At 30.6% G+C, this 24,241-nt stretch overlaps 2 protein-coding genes and 1 long non-coding RNA gene across 4 annotated transcripts; 2 read left to right on the top strand and 1 right to left on the bottom strand.

Annotated features, from left to right (window-relative positions):
• Nucleotides 1-261: 261 nt before the first annotated feature.
• LOC120118020 lies at nucleotides 262-2,921 on the top strand. The gene is made up of 3 exons (XR_005515712.1): nucleotides 262-274; nucleotides 2,615-2,619; nucleotides 2,849-2,921. It is a non-coding gene; the product is annotated as an uncharacterized LOC120118020 (long non-coding RNA).
• On the bottom strand, nucleotides 2,851-8,734 carry LOC120118018 (sphingosine-1-phosphate lyase). 2 transcript variants are annotated; one of them, XM_039138165.1, is made up of 17 exons: nucleotides 8,511-8,734; nucleotides 8,366-8,411; nucleotides 7,284-7,435; nucleotides 7,111-7,170; nucleotides 6,551-6,775; nucleotides 6,317-6,458; nucleotides 6,178-6,228; nucleotides 5,972-6,063; nucleotides 4,982-5,108; nucleotides 4,552-4,567; nucleotides 4,004-4,111; nucleotides 3,849-3,903; nucleotides 3,625-3,771; nucleotides 3,340-3,418; nucleotides 3,082-3,223; nucleotides 2,956-3,001; nucleotides 2,851-2,922 (listed from the first exon to the last, which is right to left on the bottom strand). In XM_039138165.1, exons 1-15 carry the CDS (start codon nucleotides 8,717-8,719, stop codon nucleotides 3,101-3,103), a joined length of 1,632 nt encoding a protein of 543 aa, XP_038994096.1. In that variant the 5' UTR covers nucleotides 8,720-8,734; the 3' UTR covers nucleotides 2,851-2,922; nucleotides 2,956-3,001; nucleotides 3,082-3,100. The 2 variants fall into 2 exon arrangements, with proteins under 2 accessions (XP_038994096.1, XP_038994097.1); XM_039138166.1 differs by lacking the exons at nucleotides 8,366-8,411; nucleotides 8,511-8,734 and having other exon boundaries at nucleotides 2,855-2,922; nucleotides 7,291-7,353.
• Nucleotides 8,735-16,312: 7,578 nt separating this feature from the next.
• On the top strand, nucleotides 16,313-20,009 carry LOC120118019 (teosinte glume architecture 1-like). The gene is made up of 4 exons (XM_039138167.1): nucleotides 16,313-16,405; nucleotides 18,608-18,954; nucleotides 19,127-19,263; nucleotides 19,346-20,009. Exons 2-4 carry the CDS (start codon nucleotides 18,746-18,748, stop codon nucleotides 19,885-19,887), a joined length of 888 nt encoding a protein of 295 aa, XP_038994098.1. The 5' UTR covers nucleotides 16,313-16,405; nucleotides 18,608-18,745; the 3' UTR covers nucleotides 19,888-20,009.
• The last annotated feature ends 4,232 nt before the right edge of the window (nucleotides 20,010-24,241 follow it).

The following is a 24,241-nucleotide window of genomic DNA, read 5'->3' as shown; positions in this document are numbered from 1 at the left end:
GTAAAAAATAAGGTATCCGATCAACCTGTTTTTAAATAAATGGTCGGTGGCGACTCCCAATCCACATTTTTTAAGTCGAAGCCCGATTCCGGGGCTCAACCGAAAGACGGTCACGACAATAATAATAATAATATAAATTGATATCACTATAATTCAAATAAACAGATGAATTAATAGATAAACAAATAAACATCATCTATAAAAAAAAATATGCCACTTTCAACTCTAAAAAATATGAACTATAAAAATATAAAAAATCATTTATTATTAAAAAGTTTCATTAAAATAAATAACATAATCACAAATCACAATAAGACAAACAACATATTAAACCAGGAAATTAAACCAGAATCATAATATAAAGAATGAAAGCCTAAATCTCAAAATCATAAAATAGCGACCACTAAATTAATATTATTTTTAATAATTTAAGATAATATTTATATAAAAATATTTAATTATTCGATAATAAACACTTTAATATATTTATAAATTTCATGTTAAAAACTAAAATCTTTTTAAAAAATAACAATTATCTCTTTAAATACTTAAATTTCTTAATTTGTGCATAAAGTAGCATTAGATGACGTAGAATGTATACAAGACAGGCAAAGTATATAAAAATTCAATGATACGAAATAAATGATTAGATAAAGTCTCGTACCTAATCACGCGGTGCAATATCCCGCCGCCCACCCCAGGCTAAAAGTACAATGCACGTAAGTTCCTGATTTTATAACGGAATCCTCTGCTTATATTGATCGTTCTGTCCCACACGTTATCTTCTCCAAACAAAGACACAACAAAATTCCACGCTCTTGTCTCAATAACGGTCAACTTCTTCTATAAATACTCTATCTTCCCAAATTCATGCATCAATCGAATCAAAAGAAAACATGGAAGCAACCATTTCTTCTCTTCGTTATTCCTCAACTTCAGCTCTTTTCCCACCGCGTCCGTTCTCCGGAAAATCTAAAACGGTAATCATCAGATCAATGGCGTCGAAGAGATCCGACCCGTACAATCACGATTTCGACGGGAAGCTTGTAGACGAGAGCATGATCGTGTTGAGAAAGCGGATTCGGGAGATAAAGACGGCGGAGGAGAGTTACGAGCCGCCGCGGAATTGGACGGAGTGGGAGAAACAATACAAGAGGGAGAAGTACGACGTGGATGTTTGCGAAGCGATGGGGAGTTTACAAACGAAGTTGATGGAGACGAGGCCTGGCGTTGCTTTGGGAATGGGAGTTCTTCTTCTGTTTAGCTTACCCACTTCAATGGCGGCTGTTTTGTTTCATGTCATGGCTAATTGGCCAAGATAAATACTTACTACTGAAGTTTTAGCTGAACTATTTTTACACTTCCATTTAATGTAATATACTTTTGCTGAAAAATATTACTCCTTATAACTATTCTATCCATTTTCAATATATTTATTTTTTATATATTATATTAATCTGATTTTAATTATTAGATTTTAATAATTACGTTGTATCATTTTAGTAATAGAACATAGAAGAAAATATAAATTAAACGGACCTAGTGCCTCATCCCATTGACCAACCGATTGATGGTAAATTATTTTTATATTTATTATTTATATGTAATTATTGAATTAAGTTGTATAAATTAATTAATAATCTTACATTTAATCTACAAATTGAAAATGAAACTGCATCACACATAACTAAACATAAATATAAATTTTGCAAGCATAAAACAAATTCTTAATTTAACTCAATTATCAAGTGTTGAATTGTTTTGCTGTTATTGCTGACCGTTGCTCTAGAAGATGTTACTATTCTTTTATGCTTTTTATTCTTCTAGTGAAAGCAGTTTAACAAGTTTTTGTAATAATTTAAATAATTATAAGATTATATTTATTTATTAAAAAATTATATATATTTTATAGATTAAGCTATTTAAATATAAAAAGAATAATATTTTTTATTAATGAGATCAGTTTAATAGTTAAAATAAATATATCAACAGTGTCACCATTGGTAATACCTATTAGCTAATTGTTGGTACTATTATTTTATGTATTTAAATTTATTATAATTTTTAATTAAATTTAATTAAATCAAATATTTTTAAACTACGATTTTAATTTTAAATTCTTTCTTATACGGATTATCGTCATTAAGGTATTATTGTAGTTGATTGTCAGTACCGGTTCTCATACGGGGCCCAGCCTAAAGTCCAACTACACTCCGCAAGCCCAGACCCACCAGAACAACCTTCCAACCTCAACAGTCATATCTCAGGTCTTCATCTTTTTGCCTTCATGAACAAACATAAAATTTTACGTTGAATATGAACTTAAAATATTTTAAAGATTAAAAATAGATTATCAATAAAAATATTTAAATTATTTGATAATTTAATTTTTTTTAAAGAACGATCGCTTCTTCAATTCCCTCTATCTATTCATGTGTCATTTCTTATAGTTTGCTTATTCAACTCGTATTGCCCACTGTTTCGGTGTCTCTATAGTTTGCTTATTCAAGTTTCATTTTCTTCTGTTGAAGTATCAGGAGACTCGAAATTAATTGGTTTCTCAATCAGACGAAGAAAATGAAATTTCAATCGTGCAAGCTCAAGCCCCACGTAGTTAGCGTAGGTTGATAGTCGACATAAATAAACCGAACAAACCAATAATACAATACGTTTCGCAGATTGCGAAGATCAATGTTGAATTATCAAAGGAAATATACATTGAAAGAGAGATCCAAAGTATGTAGTGTGTGTGTGTGTGTGTGTGTTCCGTTGTTCAGTGTATAGAAACATTAGCTGCAAATTCAAGTGAATTTGCTTACTTTGTTATCATATGAACACATTTATAAAGAAGCAAATGTACATTTATTTTCCATGACTAATATATTAAGCACAATTCTTATAGTACAGACTACAAACCAATAAAGATTGTAAAGAAGCAAATGGATCAGAACTGAGGTATGGGATGACATGGTAATCAATGTATTAATTTCATTGGCCGAGACTTGAACTTGTAACCTCTTTGCAGCACTTGAGTCTGTGATGCACGCTTATTGATCTAAAATCAACCTTCATGTGCTTGGCATTGCATATATTCGGAACATCAGCATGTACCGTCCATGTAATTTACCAACAATTCTTGAACCATGCCTCGATCAGGCATCTTCCCTGCAGCACCGTATATGGGCGCTAGGCCTCCGCTTATAGGCCCTGGATTTTCTTTCACCTGACACAAAACAATAACACAAGTTACTCTGAAGTACCAGTAAGCAAGATTATGTCCCCTGATGGCCGATGAACTATTTGGTTGTTGATTGACAAGAAAGACGAGTTTGTGCTTACAGTTTGCACGGCTTCCTTCAAATCATGGAGGAAGGTATCAACAACTGGTACATGTTGAAGAGTGACACAGATATGAAGGCTGATTCAAACACATCAAAGAAAAGAATCTCAGTCTCCTATTAGAGACATCGCTAAAAAGGTTAAATTTCAATACAGATTCTAACTTGAAGACAACCGTATACAATACACTACTACAACCTACGGAAGAAGCTAAAATTCACAATAAATGGGAATTCAATTCACCACAACATCAAAAGAAAGAACGAGGTACTGGAGAGTGCTCACCTGTTGGGCCTCTGCAATGCATTCAAATGCCAACCTTTGCCAGACATGATATCGTTGACTTCAAATATGTCTAGAACAGAAGATCCAAATGCCACTAGTGTCATGTCCGGCTTTCCAATGATAAACAACTCAGAAATCTCCTTTATCCTACAATTGAAGTGGCAGTCATTCTATATATCTCAAAATTAAGGAATTCGGTATAAATAAGTGAAACAAATTCGAACCCTTTCTCAATCATCTTTGATGCTTCCATGATTTTTCTTGTATTCTCCAAATAGCCTACGAGTTGTTTTGGAAAAAATAATAATTAGCCCAAAAACAGAACACCGGACAACAGGGTAGATGACCATTTCATAGCTTCACAGATTAATTTTGCTACCTTCTTGTCCTAGAGCCATCATCGCTGCCCAAGCTCCAGCAATCAACGCTCCAGGCCTGCTTCCAGCTATGGTTGGAGACACATATAGCCCACCCGACCACTCGGTAACTATCCATGGACAATAAATAAAAAAATATATAATTAACCAGATTCTTGATGCAGAGAACTGCTACTGCATTTCTTACACGAATTAAGAATTAATACTAGCATCCGAAGAATCTATCAATACAGTATCTGCTCGTTTTCAAAGTAACCCTCCCTGTTAAGCCAAACTATTGCTTTCCAGTCTTAAGTAACCCTCCCTGTTATACCAAACTATTGCTTTCCAGTCTCAATTAACCCTCCCTGTTATACCAAACTATTGCTTTTCAGTCTCATCTTAAATGTTTAGATGTCCCCAGACAATCGGAAATACTGTCCTAGAAGCAATCTGCTTCCTCGGTTTTAGATGTTTGAAACAACCCTAAGCATCTCCCTTTCCACCCTTCTTTCCCATCTCAGGTTCATTTCTATTTTTTCTTTTCTTTGACAGTAGAGATTCTACTAACCAGCTACAAATTGATGCTGTTGGAGAATGGTCGACAAAGAAGTCCAGCATAATATTTCGTAGCCACCAATCAAGATGACATGAAAAGAAAAACATATCGTAAAGAACTTGATCAGAAGTGTAAAGTTAACATGTTAAACAAATATTTGAGATAAAACCTACAAATTATCCAATTTTATCAGAAAATTAATCATGATGTTTCTATTCAAGTTTATGTGAACACAATGTGCGTAATCAAAAGGCAGAATCCAAGCAACAAAAACACATATTACACATTACACATTACAGAACTTGTACATAAAATTTACGGTTACCAATAGAGCCTAATACATCCAAATCACCAATTTAAAATTTTTACTTCAGCAACTAGACATAATCGAATAATAGAGCTAGAACAATGATAATGTTGTTCACAGAAAACCGATAGATACCTTTCTAATTTCATGATTTCTGTAAAGAACTATGCTTGTTCCTTTAGGAGCCAGCCCATATTTATGCACATCAGTTGAAACTGAAGTTACTCCCTTAACAGTGAAATCAAATGGTGGAATTGGGTACCTGAGAGGAAAAGGGTGTAAAATATAACTATATAACCAAACAAGTTGTAGCCAACATTCCTGATAGAGATGGAACAGACACATAGAGCTTAAGATAAAAAAAATGGAAAAGGTAAATTGATACGATCATAGAGAAATGACGAACAAAGTGGCAGCCCAATCTCATAAAACAGTTTTCTAATTGTACCTAATTGCAGGTTACACAGATAACACCATCAACTCAATGGCATGAAAAACTCGATTATAGACATTCTTCATTGAAGGGGAAAGTGATGTCAATCAAAATGAAGGCACTTTTCGAGAGTAAAATCACCTTAGCACATTCAACAACAGTAAGGGAGATAAAGCCTCCATTACAGAGAAAAAACTTCTTCAGGATAAAGTGAATAACCAGATAGTCATTGAAAACTAAAACTAATACAACAGACAGGCATCAATTTTGAAAACACTTTAGCAATGACCTAAATAAACAGCTTCTTAACTACATGCCTTTAAAGAATCTTCATTCAAAGGGGAAAATGATGTCAATCAAAGTGAAGGCACTTTTCGAGAGTAAGGTCACCTTAGCACACTCAACAACGGTATAAGGGAGATAATTAGATAAAGTCCCACTTACAGGGGAAAAGACAACTACTTCAGAATAATGTGAATAACCAGTTGGTCATTGAAAGCTAAAATTAATGACCTGAGCAAACAGTTCCTTAGTGAGGGAAATTGACACCAAATCAACAATAGACACAACATGCCTTTAAAGAACAAGAACCAAACATACAAGATGACAACCACAAATCTAATATCTTAGTCCATGTTGAAAAGAAAATAAATAATATAATTCCATACAACTGAGAGTTCAGAAGCATATACCCGAGTTTACGAGCAAAAGGCAAAACAAAGCCACCAAGACAAAGGTCAACATGGAAACAAATTCCATAGCTATCAGCCAATTTACCTAGCTCCTGCGGGAAAGATTATATATTTTATCAGTAAGGTCCCAAGCAAAAATAACATTAAGAAATTACATTTAAATGCTCTTCCTACCCTGATGGAAAAAGCAATGAGCAGTGGCTTACCTCAATAGGGTCAATGATGCCATGAGGAAACCCAGGTGCAGATCCAACAATCTGCAGAATCATAAGATTTTTGTCAGGCCAACTTACAACAAAGAACTTAGCTGCATATAAGATTACTGAAAATAATAGACAATTATACCATTATAGTGTTTCTGTTAATATGCTGTCTGATTGCTTTCACATCTGCTTTGAATTCCTTATTGACAGGGACACGACGGAGCTTGATGTTAAAATACTGTGCTGCCTTGTCATATGCTGAATGAGCAGATTCAGCTATTACCCTATGCTTGGGAATAGGATAATTCAAATTAATAAAATTGGTAATGATAATAAATTTATGAAATAATTTAATTAAATGTAAGGGAAAGCGCACATTTCTGGCTTTGTAATCCCCTTCTTCATCTTCATGTAATCCCGAGATGTTTTCACGGCTAACAGTATGCTCTCAGTTCCTCCTGATGTCATGTTTCCACATATTTGTCCTCCAGAGGCTTTCTCTTTACTGCCAAGTAGATCCGCTGTCATAGCGACTACTTCAGCCTCAAATCGCCCCACACTCTGGAACACATCTAAATGTAATGGATTGGTATGCGCAAACCTGAAAATAGTCAACATCATTATTTAAAGATGTGTAACTAAAAGCAGAATGGGGCAGACATCATTTCTTCAAAGTTATAACAGAAACAATATATATATATATATATATATATATATATATATATATATATATATATATATATGTATATAGAAAACAATATAAAATTTTAACCGGTGCAAATAGTGTAGTTTAACACATTTTCTTGTAAACCAATATATTGTGAAGTAATTTTATGCAACTTGCAATCCAATCAAGCTAGTTTATTGCAGATAGTAAAAGATTAGAGATGTTCTTAGGAATATAAAATAACAAAAAATTTGGGATATCTTACTGACATTGAACATGCCTCGTTGATCAAAGAAAAATGTCCTTCAGATTCACTTCCACCAATATAGCTGGACCGAAGTAAACCCGCAACTTATCAGTCTCAAGCACAATTCAACAAAAACTGATATTTACATTTGATGTAGCAAAACAAATTGTTTCCAAGACAAAATTATAAACATACACTGTACCGGAGCATTTTCCTTGCCAATCAACATCCTTGCTTTTTGCGTCTTTCATTTCTTCTATAATACCTGGTCCAAAACCTGTGATTGGTAATTCTGTCCTCCAGTCTTCTCGTTTGGATTTGCTACCAGATTGCAACTTGTCCACAACCTGCATTGTTCAGCAGACCGGTACATGTAACAAATTATACTCATAATAATTGTGAAGACTTAGAAGATTTTAATCATTTAAGACAAAATGTACTTAGACCTGATTGAGTGGTGCACAAAATTTTGTAAACAAATTTTTGAAAATAAAGCTGCGTGAAACAGCTAGAGAAGAAATTAGCATTCTAGTTCTACAAGCAAGAACATGAGTGTTTCTGCAACATGTAAAAACAACGGTCTTCTGCATAATTTCGTCCGTCAGGGATTTAAAAAAAACAACACTCTTGATAAACAAGAGAGAATTCCAACATTTTTCTCTCTTATAGCCTCTTACAGTTTAAAGAAAACAGTACTCATGCTTAGTTCAAAGTTCAAACAAAGACCCAGTCCGTTTCCATCTTGAAAGAAACCAAAAAAGCAAACAAGTGCTGCACTACAGTCTCACAACCCAAACTGCAAGCCTTTTTATCTATTTATGACTTCCTTATTAAATGCACATAAAGTAGGCACAAAACAATTCTATGTCAATAAAAGAGAAAATATTCGTTGATACAGAGTAAGGACTAAATCATAGTCTATGATGCCAAATAAATGCAGTTAAATAAATCCAAGAAGCTGTTCAGTAGTACAAAATGCAAATAGCTAATGTGTTTCACAAATCAGCAGGGAGAAAAATGTTATCCTAAAATACCTACAAACAATAGTAGCAGCCAGAGTTAGAATTTCTATTAAATGCTTCCCAGTTATTTAATTTCATTTATTGCCCAAACAAAACAAAACAAAAAGAAAAGAGTAATAAATTCTCTAATGTTCGCAACGAATCGGAGAACTAAAAATTAGTACACTGTACGGAAAATACTGAAATTTATAAATTAGATGGAAAAAATCAATAAATATGACTTCAAATTGTACAAAATAATATATATTATCTGACCTTTTGTTGTTCCGCATCAATATAACTCTTAACGCCAGGAATCAACCTTTTGCCAAATGGAAAACAAATGGATTAGTCAACGAAAACGAATATTTCCGCTAGGAAATTTAAATCGACTACAAAGATGGTGATATTAACACAGTACTTGACGGAAGTCATGAACAAGCCTATGAGCGTAGCCTTGAGCCCTTTGTCGTGAATAACGGAGAGAAGCGATTGAAGTGCACGTGCGATAACGAGAGTGAGTATAGGGGCGAGAAGCAGAGCCAGAGGTTCGAATTGTGAAAGGAACAGATTGGCAGAAACTCTGAAGCGAGCTATGAATGAACTAAACGAAGAAAAATAACATTCCATATCTTTTTTTTCTCGGAAGAAGAGAAATGAAAACCAGGATGGGGAGATTAAACGATTTGTGTGAAACGGAGAGGAGAGTTTTAAAGGAGTTTGGTAATCGCGTGCAAGGTACGTACCTTTGCTGTTGTGCGTTTTCTGGATTGCGTTGCGTCACCTTTCCTTTTTAGAATTCTCACTCGACATTATCGCAAACAACTAAATTATTCGTCTACTAGTTGCAATGATCATCATAACAAACAAAAATATCTCATTTTTAAAAAATATATATATAATAAAATCATGCTTTACATAGATTTATTATTGAATTATTTTTTAATTAATTTTCTATTTATAATGTTATAATTTAAGTAATTTTATTTAATAATAATAATCTATAATTCTGTTAAACCATCTTATAACTGTTATATATTTAAATATATTAATCCAATTGACAACAACAATATTAAATCATAATGCTCAAAAGTATTGTTTTAAAAAAATATTTTGAAGAAGTATGTTTAAAAAGTATTTATGAAAAATACTTTTAGATCATTTGATTCAAAACTTAATTATTTAGCATGGTTATTGAAAGTATTTTTGAATATATAATATGTATTTTAAATAATATTATAAAAATAGTTATATATATATAATTTTGCTCAAAAGTACTTTTTATAATAAAAGATTATAAATTTTATTTTTTAGAAAAATATTTAAAATCTAGTTTTAAAAAATTGGCCTAAAAAGTTATTCATTATTCATTCTTATTTTCATATATCCCGATTTCGAGCATAATATATGTAAGAGTGTTTGAACGTTCATTGTTAAATAATTAAAAAATCGAATAAATATTTATTGTAATCGTTTTATATTAATACAAAATTAATAGTACTCTCGAAAGTGATTTGATTGAGGATTGTTTTGGTAGAAAGATTAGAAAAAATAACAACACATTAACAAATTATAGAATCTATGTTTCGAATTCTGAAACACTCACTAATGCTTAAGTTAACTCAAGGATTGTTGATGGAAAAAATGAATATATAGCTGTAGAAAAGGATGAAGATGACAATGAAATAATACCTACAGGCTACAGCCTTATAAATTTTGTCACTTCATTTTGTTAATATTAATATTTTGATCATTAAAATTTAAAAATCATTACATTATTCAATAAAATTTTGATTTATTTCTATTTTAGTCACTCAAGCGTTAAGAAAAATTAGACAAGTTTCATGGCAGTCACATGTGTTGACATGAATTGTTTTTTTTTGCTGACATGGCATCAACTTATCATCCACATCATTTTTCCTTTTTACTTTATTTTTTAATTTTATCTTATTCTTCTAGAGATGAAAATTTTACGATTTCATCTTTATGTCACATTGGTGCTAAAATCTTCATTCTCTAGTGTCTTCTCTGACCATATAAGTTATCGTCAAACCCACGCCACCATATCGTCCAATTCAATGAATTTAGATCTTCACAAATTCACTTTAAAACTCGAGAAACTCAACCTAAAATCTAAAACTTGTTAGTCTTAAATCACTTGATCTATAGTTTCCATTATTTGATCAGCGTAAAGTTGAGATATACAACTCGCTTCCTCCTTCTCCATCTTCCCACCATTAAGATTTGAAAAAAGATGTTCCATCGTCGAGAAATTAAATAAAATAAAAAATCAGAGTTTTTCACAAAATGAAAATAGTTTTGAGGTTATTTCTTAATTTTTAAAAGATAATCATTTACTCACAATGTTTTTTATTATTTAACAACTAAATGACTAAAATAGGATAAAATCGAAATTTCAACGAGTAAATTGAATTTTTTAGAACTTAATGACTATAATAAGAACAATAAAAAGTAGAATGATATGAAATTTATAAATTTATCCTATTTGTAATCATTATATTTTATTTGATCTTTAAAATTTCATAATTTTGTTCTTGATCCAAATGGTACTCGATAAAGGTGTAAGTTTATATTTTACTATGAGTCTATGTATTATACAGAAGTTATAAATTTATTTTATGTTTTCCAATTTTGATAATTTAAAATCTTTTTAATTTAATCATATTATTTTTATATTGTTTTGATTAAGATTAAAATTTCAAAATTCAAAATGTACAAACTAAATTGATGAAATCAAAATATAACAACTAAATTCATAATTTACGCATAATGCAACGACTATTTACAAAAGTTGACCAAAATTTTTTGTTGTCTTCCTACCAACCAAATCACGGACTATTATAAATTTAAAATATGCTAATATTAAAAACAATGGCATCTATACACCGTGGTTTTTGTTCTGTGGGAACCGGAAAGACCGCTTTGCGATCTCATCGGTTATATATTATTAAGATAATGTTATTTTTATATGAATCAAGTTATTTTAATGATTTAAAATAATTATTTTGATTTTTAAAAATTTTGAGTTTAAATATGACGTTTATGAAGATGTTTTAACGTTTATTATTAAATAATTGAAAATTTTCAAACAAATATTATAGATAAGATTAATGTCGCAGCCTCATTAGTTTTCAAATGTTGTTGTGATTCTCTTTAATCTTAGCAACAACCTTTCTTTATCTTATCTATTGTATTGAATACTCCACCGTTAATTACAAGCACTATTGTATAAATATATTGAATATCAGGGACGGACGCAAAAATTTATGTTAGGAGTACGAATTTAACAAGTTATATTAAAATTTCAGAGGTGCGAAATTATAAAATTTTAAGGGTACAAAATTAAATAATCAATAGAAAATATAAAGAAAAAATTTTAAAATATAAAAGAATTTAAAAATTCTAAAAGGTGCAACCGCACTATCCAACACCCCTAGATCGATCCCTGTCGATCATAATTGAAATGAAATAAGAATAAACAAAAATTCCTTTTTGCTTACTGCAATTCTCTTCTCCACACATACGACCATGGGCGAAAAAGGGATAAAAACAGCAAAGAGGCCAAGTTGTTTATCTTGAAATTAATAAGGTTTTAAAATATAATTATACCATAAAAATAAAAGAATGTAATTTAATTTTACTATTTTTAAAATCGATACCTCCTGAAAAGTAATTAAACCAAAAATATATATAATATTTAATTTCATAAATTTTAAAACTAACAAGATCTTAACAATAATTGAATCAAAAAATTTTGAAAGGAGAATACTTATTTTTAATGATTTTAAAACTTTCATAAACTTAAAATGCAATTAAACCATAAAAATGAAGATGGGTTATGACCTCTTTAACTCTAATATGATTCTACGACCACGTGTGATGATCGAACGCAAAAGAATCCCAAATAAAAATAATTTTTCAGGGAAGCATATTATAATCTTTAACGAGGGAAGATGAAGGTGGACACTTGAATCTAATGACATATATAAGATTTTATGGCATGAGACAAATTATTTATAAAATTATACGAGAAAATAAATTTATAAAATTTTAAAAGAGACAAAAATATAAAATTAATATTCAAAATATAGAGATTTAATTTTTGTAGAAAAAAAATCGCCTCTATTTAATTCTCCCTCAGTTCATCCTTCGTGGACATAATGCACCCAAAGAAAAAGTTTTTATACTCGTAATGGAGAGTCATGTAGTTTCCATTTTGCACCTCTCGTCCTCTATAATCCTTCTCTAAGCCTAAATTTAAAGGGAAAATATCAACCAATACTGGCCAAACCTCGAAAGCTAATCTATCAATAATAAATACAATGTTATCTCAACTATAATAGTTTCTTGGCGGAATTATGCTTTGGGTCGGGACTTTTCTCTTTCATTTTTATTAAAAGGTTTAATATAAAAATAAATATTCAAATTATATATTTTTTCTTATTTAGGTGTTTAATTTTTTTTTGTCAATTAAAGTGTCAAACGCTTCTAATATTATCATTTAGGTGCCTACGTCGTAACGACTGTTAAAAAAACTAGTAAAAATAAGTCAACCACATAGTATTTGACACGTGACTTGATTTTTTATTTTGTTTAATTTAAAAAATAATAATAAATTTTCAACAACATAAAATTATCAACTTTTCCTATTTTGCATAAAATATATCAAGACTTTTAATTTCGACGCCGACCACCACCATCATCGGTGATCATCAACTTATTCATCGATCACCAGTCCATCGGCCACCAACCGGCTACTCACCCACCGGTTGAGATGGATGAGTGTCAGATTTAGGATTTGAGTTTAGGTATTTTTGGGATGTTAAGTCACAATTGACGATCAACGTATGTGGGTAGGTGATCGGTGGGGATGATAGTGACAATAGGCAGTCGACGGGTGGGGTGGATGCTTTGGGATTAAGGACTTTGTGATTTTTTTTATATTTTAGAAATGTTTTCAGATTATTTTGAAAATAATAATAATTTTAATTTTTTAAAAATTTACAAAGGTGTCACATTCTGAGTGGTTGGTGATTTTTTTAATATAAATTACAGTCGAGACACTTAGATTATTACATTAAAAACATTAGGCACTTAAATTGACCAAAAAATATTTAGGTGCCTAAATGGAAAAAGAAGTATAATTTAGACATTACTTCTATATTAAGCCTTGTTGTATGGATCAGAATGTTGGGCAACCAAGAAGGATCATGTAAAGAGGATAGAGGCTGCAAAAATGAGAATGCTTCGATGAACATGCAGTAGGACTCTGTGGGATATGACAACAAACTCTACTATTAGGATGTCCTTGGGGGTGGTGCCTGTTTCTGAAAAATCGAGGGAGGGAAGACTACGGTGGTTTGGGCATGTCCTTAGGCAACTACCGTCGGATGCGGTTAGGAGGGTAGAGTCGATTACAGTCGACGGTGCCAGAAGGAGAGGACGACCAAGGCGGAAGTGGGAATACTACTTGAGATCTGATTTGATGGATTTAGCCCTTACCGAGGACATGACCTCTGATAGGAAAGTATGGAGACTAAAGACTAGGGTAGTCGAGTAGTGTGGGTCACATCTCTAGGGTGTATAATCTCTGTCTTCTTTTAATGCATTTGTAGTAATTTCCATGAATTCTACTTTTTATACGTTTCTGTTATTGGTATTTATGAAGGCTTAGAACTGGGCTTGCTATCGTGGACTTCTGTGTAATATTCTATTCACTTTTAAATTTAGTCGGGTCTTACGTTTCTGTCTATATGCAGAGATTTTTTCGCAGGGATTTATTTGCAGGGATTACTTCCCATTTCAAACGCGCATATGATATTAATGATATTTATGACTGCATATGAATACTGTTCAACTATGTATTTATGTATTTATTTATACATGCTTTGCATTTTATCTATATTTTTAATTTTCTGACTGCCGGAGGTCTTCCACGGAAGCTACCCTCAACCTGGCGTTGGGGGCAGCCTACTACCCTACCTCTCCCTTACCCCATTGCATATGGGAATTGGGTTTTGTTGTTGTTGTTGTTCTATATTAAGCCTTATTAAAAACACATAAAGATATGATCTAGATATATACCTAACTGTTCTTAATTTTTAATTTATTTTAAATTTGCTAGTATAAATTCATTTTTCATATAAAAAACATATGAATTCATACAAACAAAGGTACGTAGAGGGTGTGATAGATTTTTGTACTCTTAAGTTTTTTATTTAATATCATTTTAAGTCATTAACAACTTAAATTTAAATAAATTTAAATATTTATTATTTTATTTTTTTCAATTAAATACTTAATAAAACTTTATTATTATTATTATTTTAATTTAATTGTGGTGAATACACTGTAATATATGCTGAAAGACTCTAAATCATTTGATATTGAAGACTCATATATATGTGATACTCAAACTCATATATTTAAATAATAATAATAATAATTTTTTAACTGTTGAAATAATTTAATTCGTACATTAACAGAAAATATAGTTTAATAATTGAGGTCTGGTGGAGCAATTAGAATTCATAGAATTTCCACATCGGATCAAGCATGTTTGTGAAATTTCTTTCACGGATACACTCAAAGATTACAAGCGAAACGTTTCCAAATTTGACTTTGCATCCCAATTGGAAAATATGCGCACACGCAATAATTTCTCTCTCTCTTCTTCTTCTTCTCTCAATTCCGCCTTTGTTGAATTTCAAGATTTTTACGGAATAAATAAATAAAGAGTAAATTATATGAATTACCACTTTATATAATTCTATAAATTCCAGTATATTAAAACTAAACTTTTAAAAAATAGAAAATAAATAATATAAACCCTTATTGAATGCTAAATCATACTAAAAGAAAATATATTTTACTCAAAAATAAAATATTAAAACAAAAAAAATTATAGAATAAATTAAGGAGTTACCTAGGATTCGATAAACTTAGGTCCTCACCCACTTGAAACCCCTCCATCTAAAGATTATTGATTGTTGATGGGAGTAAATTTGGCTTGTCAATCGTAAACGATTCTTCTAATTTAAACGGAGAACTATGATCGATCAAAGAGTTATGATAATGAGTCAAAATCTAAAAAAAGGTGAGAGTAGTTTATCATAAAATGGTCAATCGATTAGGATCGTTCCAACCCTTTTATCAATTTTTATTAAAGATATTTATAGAGGATTTTAGTGCGTGTATCAACTACAAGATCATCACGATTATTTGTAAAGCAACATGCTAGATAGATACGACAATCAAATTTTAGATTTTATTCAGACGCATCATATGAGCCTGTCAAATGACTTATCTATCAAAAGTCTTATATGTGTTATAGTTGACTAAAGTATATATAGTAGGAATATAGATTAATCAGATGTTGAAAGGTTTTTAGAGACTATTATAGAGATATAACACTAATCTATTAATTTATCAATCAATTAATTTGAAAAAAAATATTTTTTTGATTAATTTGGAGTAAGTATAAGATAATATATGTTTAAAGATAACTCTTAATTATTTGACATTGAACGTTCGTACCTTTAACATTATTGATGTTCGAACCGAAACTTAAAGAAATAAAAAATAATATAAATATATAAATGTATACTTCAAACTTTATTTCCTTCCTATTATTACTTTCTCCTTGAAAGATCGACAGCATAATGGCTAAAAAAAGACTGTCACCGCCCCCTTTTTCTTCTTATGCTATCATTATTTTATATAATTCACACAATTTTTTTATGGCATACATGCAGTAGTATTAATATATATGTTATCATAAATATTAATATTTTTTAATATTTTTGATAAAATATTATTTAAAATATTATTTTTTATTAAAAATGTTAATATTAGATTTTACCAAAAATTAGTTAGTAAATTTAATATTTTCGTTAAAAAAACTAATATTTTAAATAATATTTTATCAAAAATATTAAAAAAATATTAATTTTTTTTTGTAAAACCTTCTCTTATATTAAAGTATTTTTTAACAGTATATTATAGTTGTCGGACAGTAAAACTAATTTTTTTTTTCTCAACCCCCTCTAGGCATAAAAATGAAAGGAAAAAGACTTAAAAAGAAAGATCAAGCTCCCCTTTCTTCTCACCCTTTTGCCATTCCCATTCATCTCTCTCTTCCTCTCCTTTCTAACAGTATACATTACAATCATACATCACTACTTCCACCTCTTCTTTCTACTTTTGGCCTTAGTGCTTTCGGATTCGAGTTGGACCGTTTTCTATTTCCACAGTTGTTTCATCGTCTCATCTGCTAGATTTTTGGGATTCTCTCAGGTACCCTTTCAGTTTTTCACTGAGCTTTCTTTGTTTTTTCTCTTCATTTTTTATTGGATTAGTGTATATTTTCAGGCTATCTCTCTCCATTTACGGTGATATAATTTCTGCTTTATGAAAATGTTAGGGTTCTGCTAGCTTATCTACACGTTGTAATGATAAAATATGTCACGGGTTAAAAGAAGAAGAAAAGAACCTAGATGGAGTCTCCCCTTTTGATTTTTCAATCAATGAAAGTGGTTGTGGCAACTGGCAACTGGCAACTTGTGCTCAAACTTCAAAGAAAAAGAAAATGTCTCTACTCTGGGAAACATCCTATTAAAAAAATCAATTATATTATTATTACTATTAACCACAAATTCTAGCTTTCATCCTCCATGAATATTTCCAATGATTCATGGAACTATATATTTTTTCCTTTAATCTCCGATTGGAATTTTCATTTGGTTTAATTTACGGTTAGTGTATAACATTATACACGTTTATATGTCACTTATTGGATGATACGACTAGGAGTAGGGAAGCCTTTTGTTGATAGTTATTATACCTTCGTCAAATTTCGTTCGTGACATTTCTATTTTGGTATGTAAAACTCGATTCAACTTAAATGATTTTTTTCGACTCAATTTGATGTTAAAAATTCGATTTGATTTGATTCTTTTTAATTTTGAGTAGAGTTATATAATAAAACTCGAATAAATCAAAACTTTTAATAATGAGTGAATTAATTTTCAAGTTCGAATCGAGTCTCTCAAATCTGCATGATATATGTATATCACATATGAAAAAATGAAGACATATATATATATATATTTTGTATATGGTTATAGAAAATCGTATAAATTCGAAGCAAATAATATCATTGTATTATAAATAATTACAAATAAATTTAAACATAAACTTGAACAACTCAACTCATAAAAATTTCAAATAAAGTTTGAATTATAAAATATGACACATCAACTCGAATAACTATAAATTTTTTGACTCGATCGAATACTCGCCCATAATCTTCGCACCTGTATCTCAAAGTCTTCTAAGAAAGAACCTCCCATAGGCAGGATCCTGTAAGAACGTATCCTGTAAGAATGTATCCAAAGAAAGAATTTCTCGAGAATTTTGAGAAAAATGAGGAGTACGTCTATGGAAGAAGGATCTTGAATATCTAACATCCCTTGGGAAGCCACAATCGATTGACATAACTTCTGATAGACACACATGACCTGCTAGAGTTAAACCTATCGTTAGCCGACTATTGTTAGACTATCAGCATACGAGTAGCCATAATGACCTTATGTCTGGCATCAGCTCTTAAAATCATTATAAAACATCTCGAAAAAGAATGAGAGATGGGATGTGACCCGGATGAAATCACTTCACCCTCATTTGTCTCTTTTCTACCTGATTATGGAGATAAAATAACTTTAATATCGTCCAACGGTCAATCCACCATCAACTGAAATTCTTTGTCTAAATCAGAATGAGTGAATAACCTAAAGCTACCACAATCCATTTAATCCCATCAGTCAAAAGAAAAGATGATGTATTAGTATAGTTTGTCATACTGAAGATGGTAGTGGATTGATCGTTCAATTGCGGTTACTTTTTTAGTGTGAGTGAAGAATCTTCTTCCGACCACGAAGATAGAAGGTGAGATCTTGTAAGAAGAAAGTAGAGAGGAATAAGGTGAAGAGAGAGGATTCATTCAAAAAAATCTCATATATACTTTATTTTTGTGTCCTTTGTGTCAAGTGACAAAGTGAGGTGAAATAAAATTGATTCCTATTGGCAGGCAGCATTAAGGTTATAGAAGTTTAGTTGCTTAGTAGTTAAGGGACCGTTTCTGTCAAACTGTTCTCTGTCGATTATTACATTGATAGTAAGTGACCGAGAATATAACATGTGATCGGAAGTATGTCCTGAGAATATAACTGTTTAATTGTGCATTTCCTTTGAAGATTTCGTTTTCATAATTAAACTTATCATTTACAAATTGCGGTTTATTGTCGTCTGCCCTTTATTTGCTATTATTGATGATAAGCCATAGCACTCTCAAAGAAAAAAAAGTAAAAATGAAGCCTTTTTACTTGGTATTTTTCTTGTGCAAGCTGGTACTATTATAGTTTTGAATTTTTGGTTTGATTCTGATTTTGTTCAATTTATGTTATTACGAACGATCTGATTAATGAAACCCGGAAGAAGAAAAATGATGATGGGCTATGGCTTGAGGAGGATTGAAGGCTAGCTGAATGTTGCTGCAATATTGCCTTCAAGGCTTGACATTTTTGGATTGAGAATTGGAGTAATCTTAAATATATTAAGTGTCCTAGGATCCCATCGATGGAGCCGTCATCATCGATTTCATTTAAAAGGGCTCGGCCTCCTGGCAGGGGAAACCGAGTACCTTCGTGCTTGGTCGACGGTTGCACCACGGACCTCAGCAAATGCAGGGACTATCATAGACGTCATAAAGTATGTGAAGTTCATTCCAAAACACCAAAAGTCACAATAAGGGGTCAAGAACAACGATTTTGCCAGCAATGCAGCAGGTAAATAATTACAATAGCTTTATGCAGATTCAGCTATTTGTTTCCAAGAGAAATGCAAATCAAATTAATGAAGTTCTCTGATGTGCTTCGATCCTTCATTTTGATTGCATATAATATCATTTGATAATATGATCAAGTGCTTGCTTAGTTTCTGGTGAAAGCATTCTAGTAGGTTTCATTCTTTGGTGGAGTTCGATGAAGAAAAACGAAGCTGCAGGAAACGGCTCGACGGACATAACCGAAGACGTAGAAAACTGCAACCCGATTATCTGTCTGTAAGTCCAGGAAGATGTCTTTCCAATCTCCAAGGTTTGCAATTGAGTGAACTTTTAATCTTCAAATCAGAAACTGTAGTAGTTTGCATGCATCGGTATAAATGAGACTGTTGCAGGTTTTAGACATACACAGTTCGGTAGCCACCAAGTGTTAGCCCCTATTGTCATAACCTCTTCTTGGTTGGGGACCGTCAAAGCCGAAACCGATATAAGCTTGGAACCGGAGTTAAACTTTGGCAACCTAAATGGTTCCTTCCGTGGATCTTTACCTCACAACTACATAGGAGAAGAGCAATTCTCGTTCTTACAAACCAATAATTCCTCACTTCCCGGAGTGTCCATTTGCCAACCGATTCTCGATGTCAATCCTTCATCAAGCAATGGTTGCGATCGTGCTCGCTGTCTTCTGTCATTGCAGCTGGCTGAGGCTGGGGAGATCGGTTTAAGCCCCATGGTGCAATCTGGAACAACTTCATCCTTAATCCCAAACTTGCAGTTTTCTTGTCTAGCAATGCAGGGCAAACAGGAGGGAACTATGCTAGCCACTGATGACAGTAGTAACACCAACCTCCACGAAAACGAAATGTTTCGAAATTGGCGTTCTGGCTCGTTATCTGCAACCGGGACTCACCAGACACACTCCTCCTCATGGGAGTAATATTCACCATTGCCATCCATTTACCCTTCGAATAGATTGGTTTAAGTTGCAAATGTTAGTAAGTTTAGAACATTAATGTAGATTTTAAATGAGTTCCCTATGATGTATGGATCTTTGGAACGAATTATTCCCCCCCCGCAAACTTTTTATTAAATCAGGGCTATGAATAATAATAGTAACAGTTTTCAATTTGAATAGTTTGTCAATAAAATAGAATTTTTTTTTGTTGTCCACCCGATTCCAAGGCTCTGCCTTGACTAATTCAGATCGATCTCAGTCATACACCTAACTTTAGTGGGCAAGTCTTCCGGCAATAATTTTCTGCATACACAAAGACTCGAACTCGAGATCTTATGTAAATAATATCAAGTTGCTTACCATTTGAAGACGCCAAACAAACTTGAATGGACAATTAATCAACAAACTTGCCAACCAAACACGAGTAAAAAACGTTTCTTAATTTTAAATAGGATAGTATCATATTTGGTAGATGTACTTTGATAAAATGTCTAATATGTTACTTATATTTTAAAATATTCGACATGGTACTTATATTTTATCGAAATAGTCAATATGATACTTATATTTTATTGAAATATCCAGTATGATACATAAACCGTTATTCCATGTATTATTATGATTTCAAGATTAACATTGTCAATAAATGTCGTACTTGAATTATTATTTTACCTATTATAATGATTTAATTAAAAAATATATATGTAATCATGATCATGTTTCGGATTAAAAATGAACAAAAATTAATAGATAATAAGAAGTTGAGTACTCTAAGATTCATAGATATTCAAACTTGTACTTATCCCTCAATTATCAATATTAGATCTCTTATTGTTCGATAACTACATTAATTTTAATTATATATGAATTTAAATTAGATATATTTTTAATAATTATTGAAATTTAATTTATTGATTATCTAATTTGGATCGAGCATTACATAGACTCATTCTAAAGATAAACATCTCATTCTAATTTCCTTCATTCATAACGTTGGGATTCGAATCTCTAACATTATTTAAAAGACCTAACATTTCATTTCATTTGACCAACTGATAGTTAGTGAAGACATGAAACCAAGCCAAAATCTTTGATGTATAAATACACTGCATACACATATGTAGAGAGTAATTTTTTGATACATATGTTTATACAATCTTATTTATTTGAACAATGAAAACTAACTTTTTAATCACAATCCCAAAATCCTAAACCTTGAACTCTAAATTATAAATTATAAAATCTAAAATCTAAACCTTAAATAAGACAAGTATAATTAAAATTTATATAATTTCCATATTAGCTAATTCTTCATGTATATATTACATGAGTTATATTATATATGTATATATGTAATAGCAGATCTTGTCTTTAGATTCTCGGTGGACCAATTCTAAAACGATAATATATATATATATATATATATATATATATATATATAATATAGCTGTTATGATAATTTTTAAAGTGTTTTGGGGCACCGTATACAAAAAAAAATAAGTTTTTCTTAATTATAAACTATATTGTAAAATTTTCCAAAAATTCATGTGAACATGGTGATGCACATTGCTCAAGTAGTATCCTCTGGATTTTAGGATCACTATCACATTTTTCATGCACCTGAGCATATTATAAATGTATGTATTTGATTGCTTTGACTCGATTACCATTCATTTGGAACATGGAATGTTTCATCCATACTTTGCACGATCCGTTCTAAATTTTAAGCTAATTTTATATTACTTTCCAAATTAGATTATTTCGTTTTGTTTCATAATATTATCTAATAACGATAAATGTTTGATAAATAATAATACACGATGATTGATGATTGATTCAGAAATATTTTTTTAGGTTGGACATATATATTAACAACATAACATATTTGTACGGGATAAACACAAATAAAATTTGAAGATAGACATATTCAATCAAATAAATAATTATCCGAATAAAATTCAGATTTTAAGATAGACACATGCTCACCTTCATTTGATAGTATCTATTTAAAATATTTCTTAACTATTAGCAACACATACTTTATGGAAGTAACTACTCAAAACCTCTAAGAGAATAACACTTTTATTAATTACTGAAATCATTTGTTAGATTTTATGCCTCGTTATGCTTGTAAACATAAGTATAGTGCTTTTTGGAATAAAGATTTGGTATATTTTCTTTTTCTCTTTTCATTATATGAACTCAAATTTAATTTTAATAAGAAAAATATCTCAATTGAGTTCCGATATAATTTAATAAAGAAATGTTTAACAATACCCATTTTAATATATTTTTTAAAATTTTATCTATCGCAATATTCAATAGCTCTATTAATGTCACGCAACCAAGCTAAAGAAGAAACAAAAGACAATTGCTATAAGGTTCTTGCAAAGATTCCAAAGGGTAAACTAATAACAATAATAACAATAAATGAGCATTTGGTTCACGGAATGTAAGATTACCGGTGGGAATAAAAGATTACCAGGGAATTGGATTACTGGGAATGTTGTATTTTGTGTTTGGTTGGTTTAGCAAGAATTTAAGATTATTGTGTTTGGTTAAAGGAATAAAAGATTATTAGAATGTATATTTAACCAAATTGTCCTTATTATATATTTGTTTTTTAACAAGTTGAAAAATATTTATATATTTTCTTTAAAAAAATTAAATTCATAAAATTTATATAATTTTTTTACAAAATTAAAAATATAAAAAAGTTTATTGAAAGGGTAAAATTTTATTTTAACTCCTGAACTTCATATAAAATTTTAATTATAGATTTTTTTGTAAATCTAAAATAGTTTAAGGATAAATTTGTAATTTAACCTTCGTAGAATTTTTATTATTCAATAATAGAAGAATGATATTTTTGAAGAAAAAAATTAAGGATATTTTAGTCCAAAACGCCGGCAATCCAACAATACCTAAGGGAAGGAGGGTAATGACCGAGCGTTTGGATAGGGGAATGTGGGATTCCCCGGGAATGGAATCCACATTCCCCGTTTAGTTGGCAAGAAATGTCATTCCCGGTAATGTTTTATTACCAATAGCGGATTTTTTGGGGTATATTACCGGAATGTCATTACCTCCCTTCCTTAGGTATTGTAACATTTTCGGCGTTTTGGACTAAAATGTCCTTAATTTTTTTTTCAAAATATATTTGTCATTGAATAATAAAAATTCTACGAATGTTAAATTACAAATTTATCCTTAAATTATTTTAGATTTATAAAAAAAATCTATAATTAAAATTTTATATGAAGTTCAGGAGTTAAAATAAAATTTTACCCTTTCATTAAACTTTTTTTATATTTTTAATTTTGTAAAAAAATTATATAAATATTATGAATTTATTTTTTTTTCAAATAAAATATATAAATATTTTTTAACTTATAATATTATACAAATATATAATAAGCATAATTTGATCAAATATACATTCCAATAATCTTTTATTCCTTTAACCAAATACGATAATTTTACATTCATGCTAAGTCAACCAAACACAAAATACAACATTCATATTAATCATATTTCTTAATAATCTTCTATTCCCATTGATATTATTTGTATGAAACAAACGCTCTCTAGGGAGTCGGTTGCCCTATGATGGGACCTGCCGCCCTTTGCCATTTAACCCTTCAACTGACGTGACTTCCACAAGAAGGATTATCCAGATATGGTAAATGGTCCACGTGTTATTATGATCGACGTTGATGGTGTCTGCCCTAAACTGAAATGAAATCTGACATTTGATATAAACTTTGGGGGAAAACAGGTGGACCTCTGCTTTTTTACTTTAGTTTTTGGCCATTGGAATTTCAATCACACCTTTGGTTCCTCCCTCCTCATCCAAGTCTCATTTACTTGCTAGTTTTGGGGTCTACCCGTCGTTTTTTCAAATTATTATCCCCCCTCATTCAATTTTGTCCACTCTATTATGAAAACATTATGTACTTTCGATTTTAAGTTTTAATTTGAGTTTCCAACAGTTAGATTGGAGGTTGAATTTAATGAATCTGGTTTGATTTTGGTGAAGTTCGGATAGTTTCTTAATAAAAAAATAAAGAAAATAGTGTTTTAGTAAATTATTTTTAAATTAAGTTAAAATTAATTAATTGACGACAGCAATTCATTCATTTGACAATTATAAAGAATGAACAGAGATTATGTAAAATTTAGTTTATGTCTCTATCTATTTAAATATCATTTGTCTTAATTAAGGTTTAGAGGTTAAATTCAAATATTAGGATTTATGATTTCAAAGTTTAATATTAAAATAGGAATGATTGTGCAAATTAAGACCATATATATATATATATATGGATTTAACAAT

This window comes from Hibiscus syriacus, unplaced genomic scaffold (genome assembly GCF_006381635.1).
Source record: "Hibiscus syriacus cultivar Baekdansim isolate YM2019G1 unplaced genomic scaffold, ASM638163v2 tig00110325_pilon, whole genome shotgun sequence".
Taxonomy (NCBI): Eukaryota; Viridiplantae; Streptophyta; class Magnoliopsida; order Malvales; family Malvaceae; genus Hibiscus; species Hibiscus syriacus.
Note: the sequence above shows the minus strand (reverse complement) of the source record. Positions and strands in the feature narration are given on the sequence as shown.